This window comes from Pungitius pungitius, unplaced genomic scaffold, assembly GCF_949316345.1.
Source record: "Pungitius pungitius unplaced genomic scaffold, fPunPun2.1 scaffold_76, whole genome shotgun sequence".
In the NCBI taxonomy this organism is placed as follows: Eukaryota; Metazoa; Chordata; class Actinopteri; order Perciformes; family Gasterosteidae; genus Pungitius; species Pungitius pungitius.
In genome coordinates, this window is record NW_026909799.1 from 19,740 (window position 1) to 38,883 (window position 19,144).

The 19,144-nt window shown below is 47.3% G+C and overlaps 1 protein-coding gene across 1 annotated transcript; it reads left to right on the forward strand.

Annotated features, from left to right (window-relative positions):
- The first annotated feature begins 1,376 nt into the window (after window positions 1-1,376).
- kcnj5 (potassium inwardly rectifying channel subfamily J member 5) lies at window positions 1,377-16,800 on the forward strand. The gene is made up of 4 exons (XM_037467627.2): window positions 1,377-1,563; window positions 9,402-9,484; window positions 11,173-12,046; window positions 16,118-16,800. Exons 2-4 carry the CDS (start codon window positions 9,422-9,424, stop codon window positions 16,489-16,491), a joined length of 1,311 nt encoding a protein of 436 aa, XP_037323524.1. The 5' UTR covers window positions 1,377-1,563; window positions 9,402-9,421; the 3' UTR covers window positions 16,492-16,800.
- Window positions 16,801-19,144: the final 2,344 nt, after the last annotated feature.

Here is a 19,144-nt window from a genome sequence, read left to right on the forward strand (position 1 = left end):
AAAGGTGCAGAGTGGCACACCTGCTGTCAATTTCAGGGCACGCACCTGTTGACCCTAATCAGATGTGCCGTTAGACACTCACTTAATGAACAAGGTAAGGTAAAACAAATACAACCGCATCTGCAACACATTATTGACTGCACACTGACAATGAAAAAACAACAGTCAAAGCATGCAGATACAAAGTAAAAATGACTGTACAATCAAAACAGCAACGGTTACATTGTGTTATCCACAACCCCATTAAGCCAATCTAATGTACACACAATGTACGCTACGCACACAGCTTTCCTTTGAGCTCTCGCGGAAGTGAATGTGTCGGGAAGTTTTATTAATATGTGATTAATGTGTGTGTGTGTGTGGGGGGGGGGGGGGGGGGTACGATCATCGTCTCCCCATCTTCCTCTGTCTTTGCTCTCGCTGTCATTAGTCCTGCTCTGTTATGTCATGCCTATTGAATTTTCCCCCATGCCTAATAACATCTCAATGTCAAGCGTCCCTCCACCCATCTCCTCACTGAGCGCCCCCCCCCCCCCTCGTTGCCACATATTTCCCACACACCTACCGCAGTTGAATTAGACAGAATTTAAATGTAAAGGGGGGAGACAAACAGGCTCAAGTGCTGCATTCTGCCTCCAAGCCGGATTTACTTTGCTTTTGAACCATTCCTGGCCGCCGTGATTGATGTGATGCAACTTTTAATTTTCAACAAGGCCTCATTTCATTCGTTGAGGGGATTTAGGGAAAGCAAAACTCAACATTATTTGTAGGCTCCATCTGAGGAGAAATCCTGGTTGAAAATGTCCTTTTGTTATCTCGACCTTACTGCTTCTCCTCTTTCCTTGCTCCCTTTTATCCACGTTGACGCTTCTCTCCTATACTTCTTTGATGTTTTTATCTTTTGTTCATTCTCGTTTTTATCTGCTACTACCTCTCTCAAACTGGTAGGGTATTGTTTTCATGATTGTACCACACATCAGCTCACCCTGACAAGTTAATACCCGGCTGTAATGGGCTTTTGTTCCATGTATTTTGTCTGTGTGTATGTGACATCGCCCTTTCAGCAGAGAGAAGGGATGTATTCTGTCTCACACACACACACACACACACACACACACACACATATTTAGATATTTGCTGATTCTTTGTGCAAATACACAACTCTCCTATGAAGGACAAATCCTGAGAGACAAGAGCTTCGATATCTGTGTGCAAGTGAGAGGAGCATCGAAGAGAGAGAGAGAGAGAGCACACGCGCACATCTACATTCTCACCATCTCTTCACTCACCCACTCTGACTGACTCCCTCTCTCCCTCTATGTCTCCCTCTCTCCATCTTTCCCTCGGATACACACGCACATGCAGACCCCCCCCCACCCCCCTCTCACACAGGAGTAGATAGAGAGCGGGGAAGAGCAGAAGGAGCTGGGTGGCAGGAGATAGGCAAGGAGGGCTTGTTGTCGACGGAACAAAGCCAGGAAAGGAGTGCGCATTCCCGGGGAGAAGAGCAGCTGTGAAATGCCTCGAAGGGAACCGGCCAGCAACTCCTGCAGAGACCCGAAGGTAAGCGCTGCGCACCGCTGACGGAGGAGCACAGAGGAAGAGATGGAGAGAGCGAGAGCCGGAGAGGAAATGTGGAGTTTTTTTTTTTTTTTTTTTTTTTTAAAGCGCTGATGCATGGCACGACCTTATAGCTCCGCGTCCGCGCCGCCGCCGCCTCCTCCCCACGCGCGCGCACATCGCATGCGGTGGTTGCATCGCGCGTGGGGAGGAGGCGCCGCCGCTAATCCCGCCGGCGAAGCGCGCGTTACTTCGGGATGAAGAGCGAAAAAGTACGGGAGAGGGGGAATCGCTGTGGGAGACGGGATGGAGACGGGCACGGTTTGCGCGAGGAGGCGCGAGACGATGCAGCAGAGGAGAGCACGAGCGTCAAAGTGATGAAAGTGGCCGCGCCGTCGCCCTCCTCCATCAGCCACATCTTGCCTTAGATCGTCGCCATGCATGTACTTGCTATCATGTTGGGAGGAAGGGGGGGGGGGCGATGGATTTCTGTGACGCAAGCAGGAGGAGAGCCTGTGAACTCCCCTGCTGTGCCTGCGCTGTATAGTTATCGCGCAATGCAGGAGTTTCACACGCAAAGGAGCGAACCAGGACTCATTGTGCATCTGCATGTGTGTTACTGTAAGTGCGGGGGTGCAATGAACACGCAGCACAGCATGTTGTCTCACTGTGTGCCTCCAATAAAAGCACACGGCTGTGGGCAGAGTTTTCATGAATATGTCTTATGACACCAAAAGGCATTGAGTGAAAATGATTTGTACCCCAGTTCAAACACCCCGATGAGGATTATACTTGCTTCGATGACCGACGGACACCGCTATTTTCTCCTCATTTCAGTGCACATCTGGAGAGAATTCATCGTAAAACTTTGAATCAAGTGCAGCTCCCACAGCGCTCAGCTATTTCTATCATTAGGAAATATCAAGACAGCATCAAGGGAGCGAGTGGACTCAGTCGTCTTTTTTTAAATATATATACATCTGTATTGCTGGTCACTGTGGAGGAAAAATAAGTACAAGCCATGTCGGCGCTATAATCATTTTACAACATTGCACGTTCTCATCTCGACCCCAATGGAGGCGAAGGGGTACCCGGTCTTTTATTGGCATTGCAGCAACGCTTGTGTGCTGCTTTTATGATCTACACCACGACCAGGGCTCGCAGCCTGCTGGAACCGTGATTGGTTTCCGAGTGAGAACTGCTGAGATGTGGTGCATTTTTTTTGATGGATGCGCGTCATGGTACACACAGCCTCAGCCCGGCGCCGCTTCGCGTCTTATTACCCCGTGTCCTGATCCCACTCACAAGTGGACAAAAGAGGGCAAAGGTCAGACGCGATGCCACGCAGCATCTAAGGAGAGCCTCAGAAGACAAGACACTGTGAATAATTAATTGGATCTGTTCATTTAGTCAAGACTGTGTTTCTCCAGGGGATGTACAGGGAGCTATGTTCTTCAAGCAGATCCACACTCCGTAATACCGCAGCAGTGCATTTGTGTCAAGAGCTTAGTCAGGCGTGAATGTTTTTCGTATTTAGTGCCCTGGAAAGTGTGTGTGTGCATGTCAGAGTACTGCATGAAAATACAGTATATCTTTGTAGGTCCGGTGATATGTGAAAATGCCAAATTTATGCAACAAATATTCTCCTTCGGTCCTCGTTTGTATACATCCCTCTTTGAAAAATATGCGTGTATTATTTCAAATCCCAGCCTTTGCAGCTGTGTATAAATACAGTGCTCTTGGTATTTGCACGAAACAGATAAACAGCAGAATGCTTCCAACAGAATCTCCTCATCCCCCGTAAATCTGTTACTGATGCAAATTCAAGCTATCTGTATTTTAAAGATTTAAAGATGCCTTTGTACCAGATTTATGACGCATCCCACTCACCGGTCGGGGGAACGGCTTCACAAGGCTCGTATTTCTCCCACGGCCCTTTCACACATTGTACATTGTAACAGTTAACGTGGGGCTGCATGCGGCACACACAAAGCGATGACCTCCTGTACAAACATGGAAGTGCGTATACACATGGACACCCCTTCAGAGACTTCCGCCATGGTCAAGAGATACATGCACATATGTACAGCTTGCTGCCGCTTGGGGGTTTGTAGGCAGAAACCCCCCAAGAAAAAGAAAAATGGCTACTTGTTTCAGGTCACCTCGCCCTTAGCGTTTTGTCGGCTCGTTTACACCTGCCAGGTGGTCAGCTATAGATCCCGTCTCCAGGTTAACCTGTTCCCAAGAACCTCCAGCATGGCTCGTGTCGAGTTATCTGCCAGCTTAGACGTTCAACAATGCTGCTCCCGCCGAAGCCTTCAACAAGGGAAGATCCATCCCTCTACTGATCGGGAGCCCTTTGCTAAGCAACGGTAGACGCCAGCAGACGATGGCGCGGATGCATTCATGTCCAGCTGGTATGCAGGTCAGGCCTGCTTATACATCATTTTAGAAAAACAACATGGCAGGATATGTTACTGAGTTAAAGGACCCCTTTGTTCGTATGGTGTATGAACCTTTAAGAATCACGTTTTATTTATTCCATAATTTAAAATCAAACTCCTGACAACCACAATCCTGTCGTAATTGTCCAGTAACATATGCCCGTGAATGGGATTTACACACCTGTTCACATGGGGCAAGGGCACTACGTTCAGTGAAGGCAAACACATCGCGCTGAGCACTCGCGGGAAAAAAAAAGTTTTAATCATAGATCGTATCATTAAGATGCAGGAAGCCAACACATTCAGGGCTCCACCATCAATGAAGCATCAATGAAGCATCACTGAAGCGTGAGCATCCTTCGCCCTTGGGGAAGCCCACCTCCGTCGAAATTCAGCTCGTTAACACCGACAGAGGAGAGAAACACAGGATGCTCAATAGTAGGTTCTGTAAAGTGACAGCATGTTTTATTTTTTTTTATTTGACATGCTTCTTTATTTAAAGATATATAGAGTTAAATGTTTTCTGTAATTAAATGGTTGCTGCGCAAATTTTTCAACACCATCACATACTGCCAGCAAGGGAGTCGTAGGCCAAAAGACGTGTTATCAGACCTCGTGGAGTTACTTTCTAAATAAATGCGTAGCCCCAGTTAGAGTAAACACCTGGTTACGTTGTAAATGAAAGCATCTATGCTTGCTTAGGTGCTTAAGAGTATGAAAAATTTTAACTTCTCGTAAGGTGTTTTTATTTTTGACTTCATACCACGTCATCACACTTGAAAAGTCACTTGAAAAGCGTCTCGTACTGACTATGAAGGGGGCCTTTTGCATCGGCAAAAGCACCAGTATTTGACACCCTGGTGCTGAAGATGGGCTGTTTAATCCCAGGACCGAAGCACTCCTTGTCATTGCGCCGAGCGTCGCCGAACGGGCTTCCGATCCACTCGCAACTGGCACACGGCGACCGTCGAGAAGGAGGCCCCTGCGAGGGACGAGCCTGGGGACACAGTGGAAGCATGTCAGGAATTACAATCAAGAACATTTGACCTTTGGCTCCTCCGGCTTTGTTCGCCGTGCGCCGCCTCGCTCCGCGGCGTTGCTCCGCAGCCCCGCCTCCTCTCGTGGCCCCGCATGGCGCCGTCCTCCTCTGCTCCCCTGTCCTCTGCGGTGAGGTGAGGCAGAGGACCGGCGAACCGCAGACGCTGGGATCCAGCTCGGTGCAGATTTTTGTTGCATCAGCAGAACAGTTGGTGTACAACATTATTGTAAAATCATTTATTTAACGCAGAGCACGGTTTATCCCCACATGCTTCCCTCTCGTTGTCATTGGTTCTTGTACTCATGCTCGCCTTCTGAGAGAGAGAGAGAGAGAGAGAGAGAGAGAGGTGTCAAACCGAGGCTGTAATTCACATCAAGAGCCCGACACAAAATGCATGATAAGAAGAAGAAACCGAGTGTCGGGGAACATGCCCAGCCACCCGGCTTCACACGTCTCATGTCTCTCCCTCTGTCTCTTTCCATCAGATCTCTCGCTCTGCAGGCCAGCTATGGTTGAAGAGGGTGTTTTTTGGCTCCGCAAGGTGTCGGGTTTTAATCCCATCCGGGCTTCACTCAGCGGCAATGGGAAATATTAGCTATCACTATTCAGAAAATTTAAAATAAACCAGCCTTAGTAGAGTGACATGGCAGATCTGTGACGCGCAACAAACAACAAAATAGCTATTTCTGTCTTCAACAATTCTACTTTTGACTGAATGCGGCAACAGAGAAAAAGAGAGAAAGAGAGAGAGAGAGAGAGAGAGAGAGGGATCGTTAGGGAAATAGTTCCTCCAGTGCGAGTCGGACGTCTTGTGCAGCAGTGTCACTCCAGAGAATGTCACCCAAGAGAAGGATACAACTGGATACACTCAGCTCACTATCGGACATAGCGGGGATGGAGTGATGGTATGAAGGTTGTGCGTGCGTGTCTGTGCGTCTACTGGGCCTGGAGCCATACTAGCCCGGGACGTTTTTAGTCATTTGACCCGTGTGACCTCAAAGTGTCATAAGTGAGCAGAGATGGGGACGAGGCCATGTCATTTCATGGGCCAATCTTAGCCCTGCGACATAATCACAAGCAGGGCCCGGTAACCGTGACTCTTTGCCTTCACTCAAGGGGAGGAGGGATGGAGGACAGGGAATCAAGGAAATGGAAAGTTCTAGAGCTTACATGGCCAGGGAGCAGCGACGCTAGATTCGATGCAGTGATTCCGTAAATACGGTCATGCGACCTCAAAATCTATGGAGGACTGCCCACCAATCCCCATTTGTCTTACTGTAAATTTAGGGATCCTGCTGAGTTTGCAAAAATGTGTCATTTTTAACGCCGTCACGCACCAAGTCCCGCCCCGTTTCACCCCAAAAGAGGAACAGAGGAAAACACAAGCACCGTATGTCAGGCCAGAGCCTGGTCCATTTTGGAAGGGTTCTGATGTCAGACATAAGAAAAGAATACTGCTGATTTTTGTTATTCGTGAACTGCTCAGAGTGTTGGGGATACAAAGAAGCGTTCTCAGGATGTCGGATGTGCAAATCACATTTGACAAGAAAAACGACATGCCATTGCCTCCCATGTAATGGGAATGAGAAAGTGATTCACAGGACAAAACTGTTCACAATTGTGTTGATCAAGCGAGAATTTTAATTAATGTAATTAATCTGTTGCCCGGGCCTTTGGTATTGATAAACAGCCTCGGCTCAGTTCCAAGCCAGTCATTAAGTTTCAGAACTACACACAAACACAGCAAAAACGTAGAAAAAAATGAATTGCCCTGAATTTCAGTAAAATTCAGGGTCGAGAGAAAATTGATAGAGCTGCTTGCCACAGGTTGAAAGGAAAAGAGATTAAGAAAGAAACTTCACTGCGCTGAGCGAACATTTTACTTTACAGCGTCAGCAAACGAGAAAAAAAATGTCCCTTCGGCTGCATCCCTTTGGACGCAGGTCCCCTGGTTTACTGCCCCCCCCCTCTGCTTCAAGCACAACAGATGAGTGCTCTTGTTATCAGGACACAGACACAATTCAGCCGAAGCGTCCTGCCACTCTCTCGGTAACAAGATAAATGCTTGTTCCCCCTCTCGAAGCGCTGAGATTAAAGAACCCGGGCTGGTGTCCATGCTGGAACACCTCTCACTTTGGGGCCCGTTGACTCGGCCCGCGGCTGAGAGACCGTCGAGGGCCTCGCCGGAAAAAAACGAGCCCGGGAGTTCACAGAACCTCGGGGGGAACCATGTTTAATTCACGAGATGACCTCAAACGAGTCAGAAAGCGACTCTAATGTATTCAACAAGGCTTTTTCAGGAGCTTTGTGTGCGTCTGAGTGTGTGTTTGCGTGTCTGTATCCCCCGCCCCCCCCCCACCAACCGCTCCGATGCCGGTCACGTCCCTCTGCCCTTTGCTTTGGACCGTCAATGTCAACACGACATTCCTGCGTGTATTCCGATTCGTGACGCGGCCCTCTCGCCCTCCCTCCTTTTGTCGAAAAATAGAGCGAAGACGGACGACGCGGGAAATGTCACGCGTTTGTCCGGGGTCGTCGGGGAACCGTCTGTGGTACAAGGCGGCGCGTAGTCGCGCCAGTGGAGACTTCTTCTACTGGTTAAATTAAAAGTAGTCGATTTCTAAATGACACCCGGAGGCTCGGGGAGCTAATTGCCTCTTGTGGGCTCCAAAGGTGTCGTTAGATTACTGCTAAAATTAGGGCTTTATCTGAGGTTCGCCCCACACACACTCATACACCCCCCCAGCCCCCCTCTCTCCATAACTACAGCAGTGGCTGTTATTAAATCGCACATCAATCAGCAGACATTCAAAGTGTTCCTCCTCTACCTCTCCTGTCACTTTGGACCTCAAACCACAGAAGTTTAAAAATACCTGTTTTCGGGAGCAGAGAAACACTCTTTAAAATTACATCACACGTCAGCGCGTCACCCCGTCGCTCCGGCTGAGCTAAAAACAACCACAAATATAACATGTACACTTGTTTTACGAGGGGAGACAGTAGGTTTCTGACAGAAAGTGTTTATTTGATTGATTAAGAAGGCAATGACTACGTCTGATCAGGTGTTTTAAGTGGCCGCGGCGGAGCGGCGTGAGTTGTGTGTCCGCGTGGGTTTGTGTGCGTGTCTGCACGTGGGCACATTTGGTCAAAGCAACTGGCGATGCCGGCAACGACGAGCCTTCTCTTTGGGAATATGACACTGTTAGCCGGCCTCATTGTAGCCGCTAATTAGCCGGCAGCGAAAGCGCTGGTCATTTCCCAAGTGACGTTCAGAGCTAATCCCTTTATCATCCTGTTCTTTTTCTATTTTAATATCCTTTTTGGGAATAAACAGTGCAAGGGTGTTATTTTCCTCTCATGGTTGATTTTAGTTGTACTTTGAATTCATTGATGGTCATTGATGTGCTGTATCCATCAATTAACCAACCATGTCTCCCAAATATATGTATGTCAGCTGAGCTCCAAAACATTCATTTGTTTGCTTCATCGCTGCTGTTTTCCTACTGTGTGCAAGTAACCACATCTTCAAACAGTCCATTTGTTGTTAGCTTTAGGCAACAAAACACACATTCTGACTCACTGTGATCATTAAAATAACCATAACAACATAAAATGTTATTTGGTTGGTACAAGAGTGCAACAGTGCACAGTATTGGACAACAATACAAATAGAGTCCCTACAGCTAAAGCAGAGCGCTAACAGCTTGAGCTAACTGCTTGAGCTAACTGCGTACTACAGCAGGCTAACAAGCTCACAACGGCAACGCTAGCATTATGCTATAAAACGGGTTGGATATTCACTATGGCCACCATCAGTCTTGTAAATGACTCACGCTAAAGCTGAAAGCTGTGTCTTAGTTTTGGAGGTCATAACTAGCGTGCTTGACTAACAAGAGATCAACGGGGGAGATACGAGGTTTACAAATAACCGCCTCCAGACCAATGGTGTATAAACATCAGTTTTTTTAAAGATAAACTGAACTCAAGATTTTCCAGTCACTTTCCTGTGCAGTTTATACCAGTATAACAGACTTTCATGTACACTATTCAAGCAAAAGATTCATCCAGTACCATTTTGACATTTCTGTGTCTCACATAATTTCACATGTTGGAAAATAATGCCTTATTGACATTTTGAAGCAATTACAATATGCCTTCTGGTAAGTCGTAATGTATATGTATTTTTTATGTAATTCGATTAGTTGGCTGAAAGGTTGAAAGGCCTGTTGATGTTTACTCTCGTTTATTTAAAATTATTATAATGTTGGTCATCAACTCCCCGAAGCTCGGGGCGCTGCTTGAGGGTCCAAACAAATGTTTATTTCAGAGGCTAAATTCAAATGACGTTTGTCTTACAGATGTTGAGCTTCAGCTGAGGATGGCGGGAGATTCTCAAATCCTCATGGACCACAACATGGAGATAGGAGTCACACCTGCACAGGTAAAGATTGACAACCAGTCCAGGACCACGGCAGGGAGAGTGTGAGCGATGAGACAGGCGACGTGAGACAGAGGCATCGTGATGATGTCTTCTATTTATGGGGCCCATAGAGCGAGCAGAGGACAGAAAGGAGATGGAGAAGATCTAGAGAGACGGGAATGATGGGCGATGTGTGTGAGAAAGGAAACCAGACTGATTGCTTCCCAGAATAGTGAGAATGAGTAAAATCAAAAAAGGTGTGATTTATATTTGCTGTATACTTGATTGATTGATGATTGAAGAAAGAGTAACGATTGAAGTTTCATAAAGTTTTACATAGGCTGTTTCTTTTGTTCGGCTTGGCTGTCGAGGTATGGAACTATAAAGGAGACAACCACGCCTGCCACCATTAATCAATGGTGGAGTGGCAATAGTTATCCATCCTGATTCCCCAGCTGATTCGACCCACCCAAAAGAAAAAACATCCGCCATTTACTGCTGCCACAAAAAGAGAACTGATGGCTTGTCATTTGAAACAAATGAAATACTGATTAACAACTATTTAAAGAGACCGTGAACGTTGCCTCGTGTTGTCAGTGAAAGGTGTCACTCTTGGAAACGGCGGACTGACAGTGTCGTGAGTCTATAGGTTTATCCAACACCCCAGGACACAGCTGGCCCATTGACATTTAGTGAGTAGCCTGGTAACCAGGCCACTAATTGCATCTAGGTGCGATGGGATTTACCAAAAGGTGTAGCATGGCCTCGTCTACGCGAGATAGACCAGAGGAGCCGTCGCCGTGACCACACAAGGTACAAACTTGTCTGGTAACATGCGGATTACCCCGGAGAGCGACGGATCTCAGCTGTTCTATTAGAAGCGAGGGAATCAGAGGGCGCGGGAGTTGTTTCCCTGCCTCTACACAATCCATTTCAATTATCAACTCGGATTGGAAAGTGTCAGTGTGCTGCCGAGTGTCCTTGGGTTGTGTGAAAGGTGCCCTGAAACTCTGTCCTCCTGCCTGTATGTGTGCATGTCCCCAAAAAAAGAGGAACAACCAGCTACCCCTTGCAGGACTACGGTGCCGGGCTGTGGGGTTTGTTTTTCGTAACCCTGAATGTTCTAAAGCGTACCATATTAAAATCTTTCCTCTGTCTGCATAAAAGCCGGTTTCCAGATAAGCAGATATGTGTGCCAAGGCCTATGCCAACCTTTTTGGAGATGCCATAAGGATCTTATGGGAGAGGATGGGAGCTCTATTCCTATCAAAGCCTGCCAATGTCCCATGGGGTCTGAGGGGAGGGGACACGGGGGACAGGGAGGGAAGCGGGGCACAGCTGTGGAGCCAGATCTTCCCGGTGGAGCTGAGCCAACATAGACAAAGACATAGAGGCGTCCTGGTGTTCTTGTTGTGTCCTTACTCTCTTATTTCTCCCTCTTCATGTGTGCACACGCTGACACCTACAATGTCAGTGTGGAGTAGCGCGGAGCAGTCACTTCATAACTGTTGGTAATTATGTTTGCCTCCATGCCAGAAGCGCGGAGCAGTGTGCTTTGGCCCATACTAAAAACAAAAAAGGTTAACACCTACTTTTGTCCTACACAAAAAGAATCAAGAACAAAAAGGCTTTTAAAATGTCTTCACTTTCTTTCTTTCGCCCTCCTCCTTACCATTGCCTCTCTTTTTTTCTCATTCTCTTCCCTCTAGGTGAGGAAGCTCCCTAAACACATGCGGGAGGCTCAGATCTCGACTGAGCGAACCCACCTGATTTCCGACCCGGCCAAGAAGCCACGTCAACGATACGTGCAGAAGGACGGCAAGTGCAACGTTCATCACGGAAACGTGCAAGAGACCTACCGATACCTCAGTGACTTGTTCACGACGCTGGTGGACCTACGCTGGCGTCTTAGTCTCTTCATCTTCACCTTGGTCTACATAGTCAACTGGCTTTTCTTTGGCTTTCTGTGGTGGCTGATTGCGCTCATCCGCGGGGATCTGGTGCACGCTGATGAGGAGGGCTGGACCCCCTGTGTGGAGAACCTCAACAGCTTTGTCTCCGCCTTCCTCTTCTCCATCGAAACAGAGACCACCATAGGGTACGGTTATCGCGTAATCACGGAGAAGTGCCCCGAGGGGATCATTCTGCTTTTGGTGCAGGCCATCTTGGGCTCCATCGTTAACGCCATGATGGTGGGCTGCATGTTTGTCAAGATCTCACAGCCAAAGAACCGCGCCGAGACCCTCATGTTCTCGCACAACGCTGTCATATCGGTGCGAGACAACAAGTTGTGCCTGATGTTTCGGGTGGGGGACCTGAGGAACTCTCACATCGTGGAGGCGTCGATCCGAGCGAAGCTGATCCGCTCGCAGCAGACCAAGGAGGGGGAGTTCATCCCGCTCAACCAGACTGACATCAACATCGGCTTCGACACGGGAGACGACCGGCTTTTCCTGGTGTCGCCCCTGATCATCTCTCACGAGATCAACGAGAGGAGTCCCTTCTGGGAGATGACACTGACACAAATGGAGAAGGAGGAGTTCGAGATTGTTGTTATCCTTGAGGGCATGGTCGAAGCCACAGGTATGAAGCAGTCGGGGTATGAAAAGGGAGGGAATGTGTGAATGGCTGGAGGGGGGGGACACACAAACACGTGGATGACGGGTGGTTTGATAGTGAGAGAAAGAGATTGATGACATATTGGATGCAAGAAGAGCGCTGTGTGGGAGGTATGGGATAATGGACAAATGGATGGAAAGAGAGAAGAGGTTTACATGGAAAGATAACTTGCTTTAGAGAAAGGAGGGGCAGTAGCAACCACCTGTGAGTGCTGCGGTTATATTAATTATTGCTTCAACTGAAGGAGGTCAATGTTTTCTTTTCTCAATGCAACCCACATTTTCTTTTATTTTGTGTATTTCAAATATTTAATTGTGTCTAGAAGTCCTTGAAAGTGCTCCGGGCTGGTTACATTTGGTAGGCGGGCATGACCCAGTGCTTCTGTAAAGTTCCTAATTGCCGGATGAGACTGCGCTCAAACCCGCTATAAAAAAAAGTAGCATCTTCAACTCAACGATTTACAAAACTAGTGTATAACTTGAACAGTATTTTTATGTATCTAAGTTGCAAGAATGATTACAATCAACTCATTTTTAACACAATGCAACAGTAAATGCGTGATAGGGAGCGTTTAGTCTTTTGTTCACCAATGTCATTTTAAACCTTCCAACCTATACACAGCCATACAGCCCTAATGCAATCAGGCACGGCTTCGCATGCTTGTGAAATCTTTTTTTTCTCCTTCTGCCTCTAAGCACCAGCAGTCATCACGCTTCCCGCTCACGCTGCTGGATGCCTGATTCAGGCATTAAATCACCTTTCGCTTCACCGGCAGGGACCCTTGGTTCATGCGAGGGTTACGTCGTCACCGTCCTCGACCTCTCGGCAGCAGACCAATCCACTTTTTTTTGCTTGACACACATGGGGAAGTCAGAATGATGTTTAACAAAGAAGACAAGACTCTTAGCCAGTGAAGTTTGATCAAAGCCTCTAAAGAGATTATTTCATTCGTTAATTGCGTTTAAGATTTAATATGAAATTCAACAAAGATCACTACCCCCGCCCTACTGAGTAAATGTAAGATTTTATATTTTATTTATACAAAATGCAAGTGTATTTCCTATATCTAACCTTTGTAGTAGACGACTTTTCCTATGAAGGTGGTTGACTTAGATTTTCTTTAAAGCGATCCTGCGACAGTTTATTTTAACGTACCTGGGGCCCAGTAAGGCCCAGTCGTGCAACAACAAACCTTGTTTCCATTGTGGAATGGTCTCTAAAGATGCTGACGTATTGCCTCTTTGTCTCTTATTTCCTGGACACATTTAGAAACACGAGTTTTTAATCCCCTTGGGTCAGGATTTCCAGTTCATATGCACATGCAATTTCTCATCGATCCGATTTTATTTTAAATCTAAACCACCTCTCTCACAATTAAAAAAACAATATGTTACAGGCCAGAGGTGTTCTGACACAAAATTGAAAAAACTTTTTTTAAACGCAGGCATAAATTGACACTTGTCACCTTGTCACTGCGGTTAGCGGTGGAGACATTTTCGGGCCTGCGTGAGTCTACTGGTGGATGCTCGAGGGACGTCATAAGCCCACATGAAGTACTCGAGAGGGGGCAGAAGCCGTCACACCTGCAGGACATTCTGACATTTAAGCAAAGGTGTGACCACTAACACTAGCACTAGTTAAACACACCTCAGGGTATGTTGTGAGAAAGTCCTCTTTGTTTCCTCTTTGTCACTCACACATCCATTGAACTCGTGTGCTCCTGCATGCTTTGGCTTCTCTGTTAAAGTGTTCTGGCTTTTCTGATTGCTGAAGTGACGTCGAGGATTAGTCTTCTATCAACAAGAAGAGGGGCCCTGTGGGAAAGGTTCAAGAACCACAGTGCTTTGCTGTGTTTGTGGAAATACAGCCTCTGCTCTGTGTCACGTTCATGTGCTCAAGGTGATGACAGGGAGCAAATATGGTGGAAAATAATAGCTTAAATTCTGTTTTATTTAAATGGCTCCTGCTCCTCTGCCATCTCTCAAGTCTTGAAGCACATGAACACATCGCAGCCCTAAGGGTCTCCTACGCACCGTGCACCCTCTAGCACACTTTTTAAACCACTTTTTCTTCTTTCTTTTTTTTTAATAAAAGATGAGACCAGGGCCAAATCACTTCTGGCAGCACAGGAAAGCAGGAGACATTACCATGCACTCTAGCTGCTGTCGGCATGGAACAATGGAAAAAATTGTGTGTATTCTAAAGCAGTTTGAGAATAGACGAAAAGAATGTGTGGATTGGTTAGTGGTTGTTGTATTTGTGAATGATCGTATCTCTCGAAAAAGCAGCACGACAGCAATGCATGAGTGAAAGAGTGTAGCAGTGGCTGTGAGGGGACTCGGTCATCCTTTAGACGGCTTCCAGGAGAATTAAATCAAAAGCAACGCGACTCTTGAATTGCGACATAACCCTAATACGATCAAATGCTTATGGGAGAAGATTCTGACAGACCTTCACACCACGACATCTTGTGGTTGGACTCCAAGGTATTAGCCACGCTAAAAATTTAAAACCTGTACATCAAAAAGTGTTCCAACGTCCTGAAAAAAAAACATTTTAGAGCATTTCATGGTCTTTGATGAGCCGGTCACAGACATAACAAACATTTCACAAGCTAAATGTGGAAACTAGGCCACGTTATCTCCATCTTCAGAAGTAGCGCTGATGAAAAGGTGCAAAAAGTCTCGCCTTCCACTGGGCCACGAGACAACATCTCAGTCTTTCAGGCCACCTGCATGAAGTTATTGGTGGTGTTTTGCATTTATGGACAGACAAAACATGGTTCTTCAGCTGTGAAGAACATCATCATCATCATCAGGGGAGACAATTTTTTCCTGTTTCACGAAAATCAGAAAAAAAAATCAGAAAAGTTCCAAAATAAAATAAAATTTTGAAGTGAGTCATCATTTTTTTAATACAACGCTAAACCGTTTGATTAAAAAACTGTCAGCAGTTCACACTCACAAACAAAGGGAATTAAATAACTAATTTTTAAACTAAAGAATCAAGACCACGTCAATTTTGATGACTTTTTCTCATTCCCTTTTTGTCACATAAGCAAGTTAGGCTCACTTTTAGGCAACAAAACTATTTGGTGGGGGTCAATAAAAGGTCATGGCTTTGGTCAGAATTACATCACCAGTAAATTACAAACCCCCACGTTACGTGACAGATTGTAATCAGAATCATTTCCATAATCAATTCTAATTCTTGAATATTTATTCAGCATCTTGTTTAACTTAATGTTGAATCCACAAGAGAGATGATGGTGGCGAGCTGGCTCAGCACTAATGGGGGTGCATATTGTCACCACTAAATCCTGTTCATACTACACAGTGGCACTGGGCTATTACATCTGGGATTCATTGGGTGTTTTTTAATTCCTCCTCAGTATTGATTTCTTAACGTTTGTTTCACACTAAGCCGGTTTGCGAGCTTTCTGCCGCTAAGCTTTTCATGCTACGTATTCTTCATTGTTGGAAAAAAACCCCAAAAGAAAGCAGATGTAATCAACAGCAGATAAAATGACTGGGTTCCGCTCGGGTGAATCCCTCTCAGTGTCCGGATAGAGAGCGCGCTGCCTTAATGGCACAAAACCACCGTCCACTTTCAAACGATGACGCCCACGAGCTGTGTGGGAGTTCATATCCGAGCCCACCACCGATGCTGGAGGACGGCACTGACGTTACGAAAAAGCTTATTGACTTGAAAGAACCCTCATAATAATACCGACACTTATCTTTTTTGTGTGAAAAGCCGAACGTGTAATTTATGAACCAAATCTTCTTCTATTAAACATGTGGCCTTTCACACTTTCCACAACCACGATGGAAACACTCTGCAGTTTTGACCCTTTCACAGTGTTTACAGTTCTTATTATAACTATGACTAATTTCCAGGCTCTCACTCTCTCTCTCTCTCTCTCTCTCTTTCTCCCCACACCTCTTTCTATCTGTACGCGTGTGTGTGTGTGTGTGTGTGTGTGTGTGCGTGTGCTTGCGTGCGTGTGGACACCTCTTTCCCCGCGCGTGACAGGGATGACGTGCCAGGCACGGAGCTCCTACCTGGACACGGAGGTGCTCTGGGGCTACCGCTTCACGCCGGTCCTCTCCCTCGAGAAGGGCTTCTACGAGGTCGACTACAACAACTTCCACGACATCTACGAGACCAACACGCCCAGCTGCAGCGCCAAGGAGCTCGCCGCCAAGCTCCGGGACGGCCCGCTGCTGCCCCAGCTGTCGCTCCTCAGCCCCGACCCCAAGACGCACAGTACTTTCGACCGCCTCTCCGACCGGGACCCGCTCAGCCCCGGCGAGGGCGGGGAGGAGAGAAACCCGGCGGGGGGCGAGACCAACGGCTCGGCCGGCGCCGCGGAGGACCCGCCCCTCGCCGACGGGCTGCCCGGCTGACGGGAGCGGTCGGTCGGCGCGTAAGGGGGGGAGAGAGCCTGGACGCGAAGGGGGACAGGACAGTGCAACGCTTCATTTAGTCAACAGGCCAGCTTGTTCCATCGCAACGCTACCCGGAGATGCAAGACACACACACACACAGCCCCCTCCCCCCCCTCCCGAACTCATGCAATACTCCTCTACTAGAGTGTCGATCTATGGCATATAGGCCGGTTTTGTAGACACGCAAGTACGCACACACAGACACACGTACGGCATCTATAACCACACTAAAAAGGCTGGTGGTCGGATCGTCTTTTTTTATCATGGGGGGGGTGGGGGGAGGGGGGGGGTGGGACCTCTTGCTGCTGTAACAGCTGTACGTTGCATAAGGTGAAGATGAGCTGAAACCCGGCAGCCATGACGGAGCGCCGGGGGGGTCTCATCGTGGAGGCCCCCCCCCCCCCCCCCCCCAGTACTCATTTAAGTGTTTTGATTCAGCCTCGTTTGAACGGAGTCACTCGCAAAACACAACTAACGCAGCTTCTGAGGGACAATGGAACCTTGTTATTGACGGTTTTTGTTTTTGTTTTTTAATGTGGCGGTATTTCCTTTGTTGTTACTATTCTGTGTTTCTGCAACCAAAATTCACCCAAGGAGGAGTTACATAAGGCTTGACGAGAGGTGAGAGAGTGTGTGGAAATGTGTTCTCTGGAAGGCAATTTCATCAGCAGCTGCAGTCCAAGTCGTATTTGTTCACGCTTCCTTCGTGGCCGTGCGCTCTCTCACGGAGTTTCTGCACCTGACCTAAAATAAACCAGCTAGCACCTCATTTCATACTCATCAACGGAGGTTTTGAAAGCAACAACGATCAAGTCAAATGCTGGTAAAGGACTTGTTTATTTTGCTAACCCTTTTTAACTGGTTAATTAACTTGGTTAATCTTTACGACATTAAGTTCCGAGCCCTCCTCCTGGGACAGAAAGCACAAACGGGGCCACGAGGCGACACGCTCACCTGACCGCGCAGCTAGAGACGCGCAGCTAGCGACGCGCAGCTAGCGACGCGCAGCTAGCGACGCGCTGCTAGCGACGCGCTGCTAGCGACGCGCAGCTAGCGACGCGCAGCTAGCGACGCGCAGCTAGCGACGCGCAGCTAGGGACGCGCAGCTAGCGACGCGCAGCTAGCGACGCGCAGCTAGCGACGCGCTGCTAGCGACGCGCTGCTAGCGACGCGCTACCGGCTAACGCACCGCCAGTCCTCCTGAAGAGTGGCATTCAAATATTTACGTGGATGATTTACTTGAAAGCGTTTTGGATTTCTACACGCCGCACACGTTCATATGTCACATGCTCCACACGCAGATCTATTGTTTGCTCTTTCAATTTTGTTTTTACGTATTTAAAAGATATCCAGCCATGGCGGCGTTTTTGTTTGTTTAGTCCAGTGAAGATAGAAGCAGGTTTTCTGTCTAGTCTCACGGTTGGACAGCTCCAATCTGTTCAGTTTATGATTTGAACCCTCGTTCCATCGGGTGCTGTTTGCTCTTTATCCCCACAACCCACCGCTCTGTGGCCATTGTCACCACTGGAAGCCGACCCTTGTCATGCTGGGGGGTGGGGGGGGCACGGCAGATTTGAACCTTTCTTTGGAAGCACACGTGTCAGAGCTTGCATGCACGCATCGACGCCGCGTCCCGTCGGTGAGTACGTTTCATACAGTAAGAAACACAGGGTATTTTCTAGGCATGCAAATGATGAGATTCATACAAACTATTAACAGATAATGTATTACTATTCAATCATAATTTGTCAAAAGATAAATTCTTGATACTTTAAAATCTCTGACTCCCTAATTCTCTGTTATTACATTTTGTTTTTGTTTGTTTTTTTCACAGAGGCTTGTCCGATCAATGTATTTATTTGAACTGTGACATTTCAGCATCTTACTATGTATCACATTTGAAACGATACATTTGCCATCAGCAGGAGATCATCTTTCTTTGCTGGAATGTCATCTGTTGTCTCTGTGTGCTCATGGGAATAAACATAATATGGTCGAAAGAACAAAATGTTCCTGTTAGATAATGTGTGCATGCACGGGCGACTGCTTGAGAGTGTGCGAGTGTGTAGCTATTTTGCACATAACTTTGCGACTGAGGATTGGAGAGTTTCAGTTGCCTCGTGTGACACAGTATCAGCTGCACTGTGACAAAATGCTGATTCATGGCCGTGGATCTGTGTTCAACAACTGCGTCTGAAGCACGAGCTGAAAACTGGATTAGTCGCGTATCAAATCAAGTAAAAGGAGACTTAAGCAACCTTTTAATTATCAGTACAAAACAATCTTGTCTTGTACAGGACCTTCGGGGGGAGTTTGGGGGGGGGAGGATCTGCTTATTGCATGCTGGAGAACAAACATAACGGATCACATTGAGAACTTTGAATTCATAAATGGAAATGATACACCAGCAAAGCGTGGATGTCGAAACCTCATCGCACTCTGTTGTAAATCGTTGCCTCAGCCTCAAAAGACAAATAACCAACCGTTTTTTCTTGGACTGGATAATTGCGGCTGTGGGGTCCTCGGGACCTTAACGGCAACCCCAGAGTCGGCTTTGTGTGTTGGAAGACTGCAATTGCACACACATTCACGCACGCACGCACGCACGCAC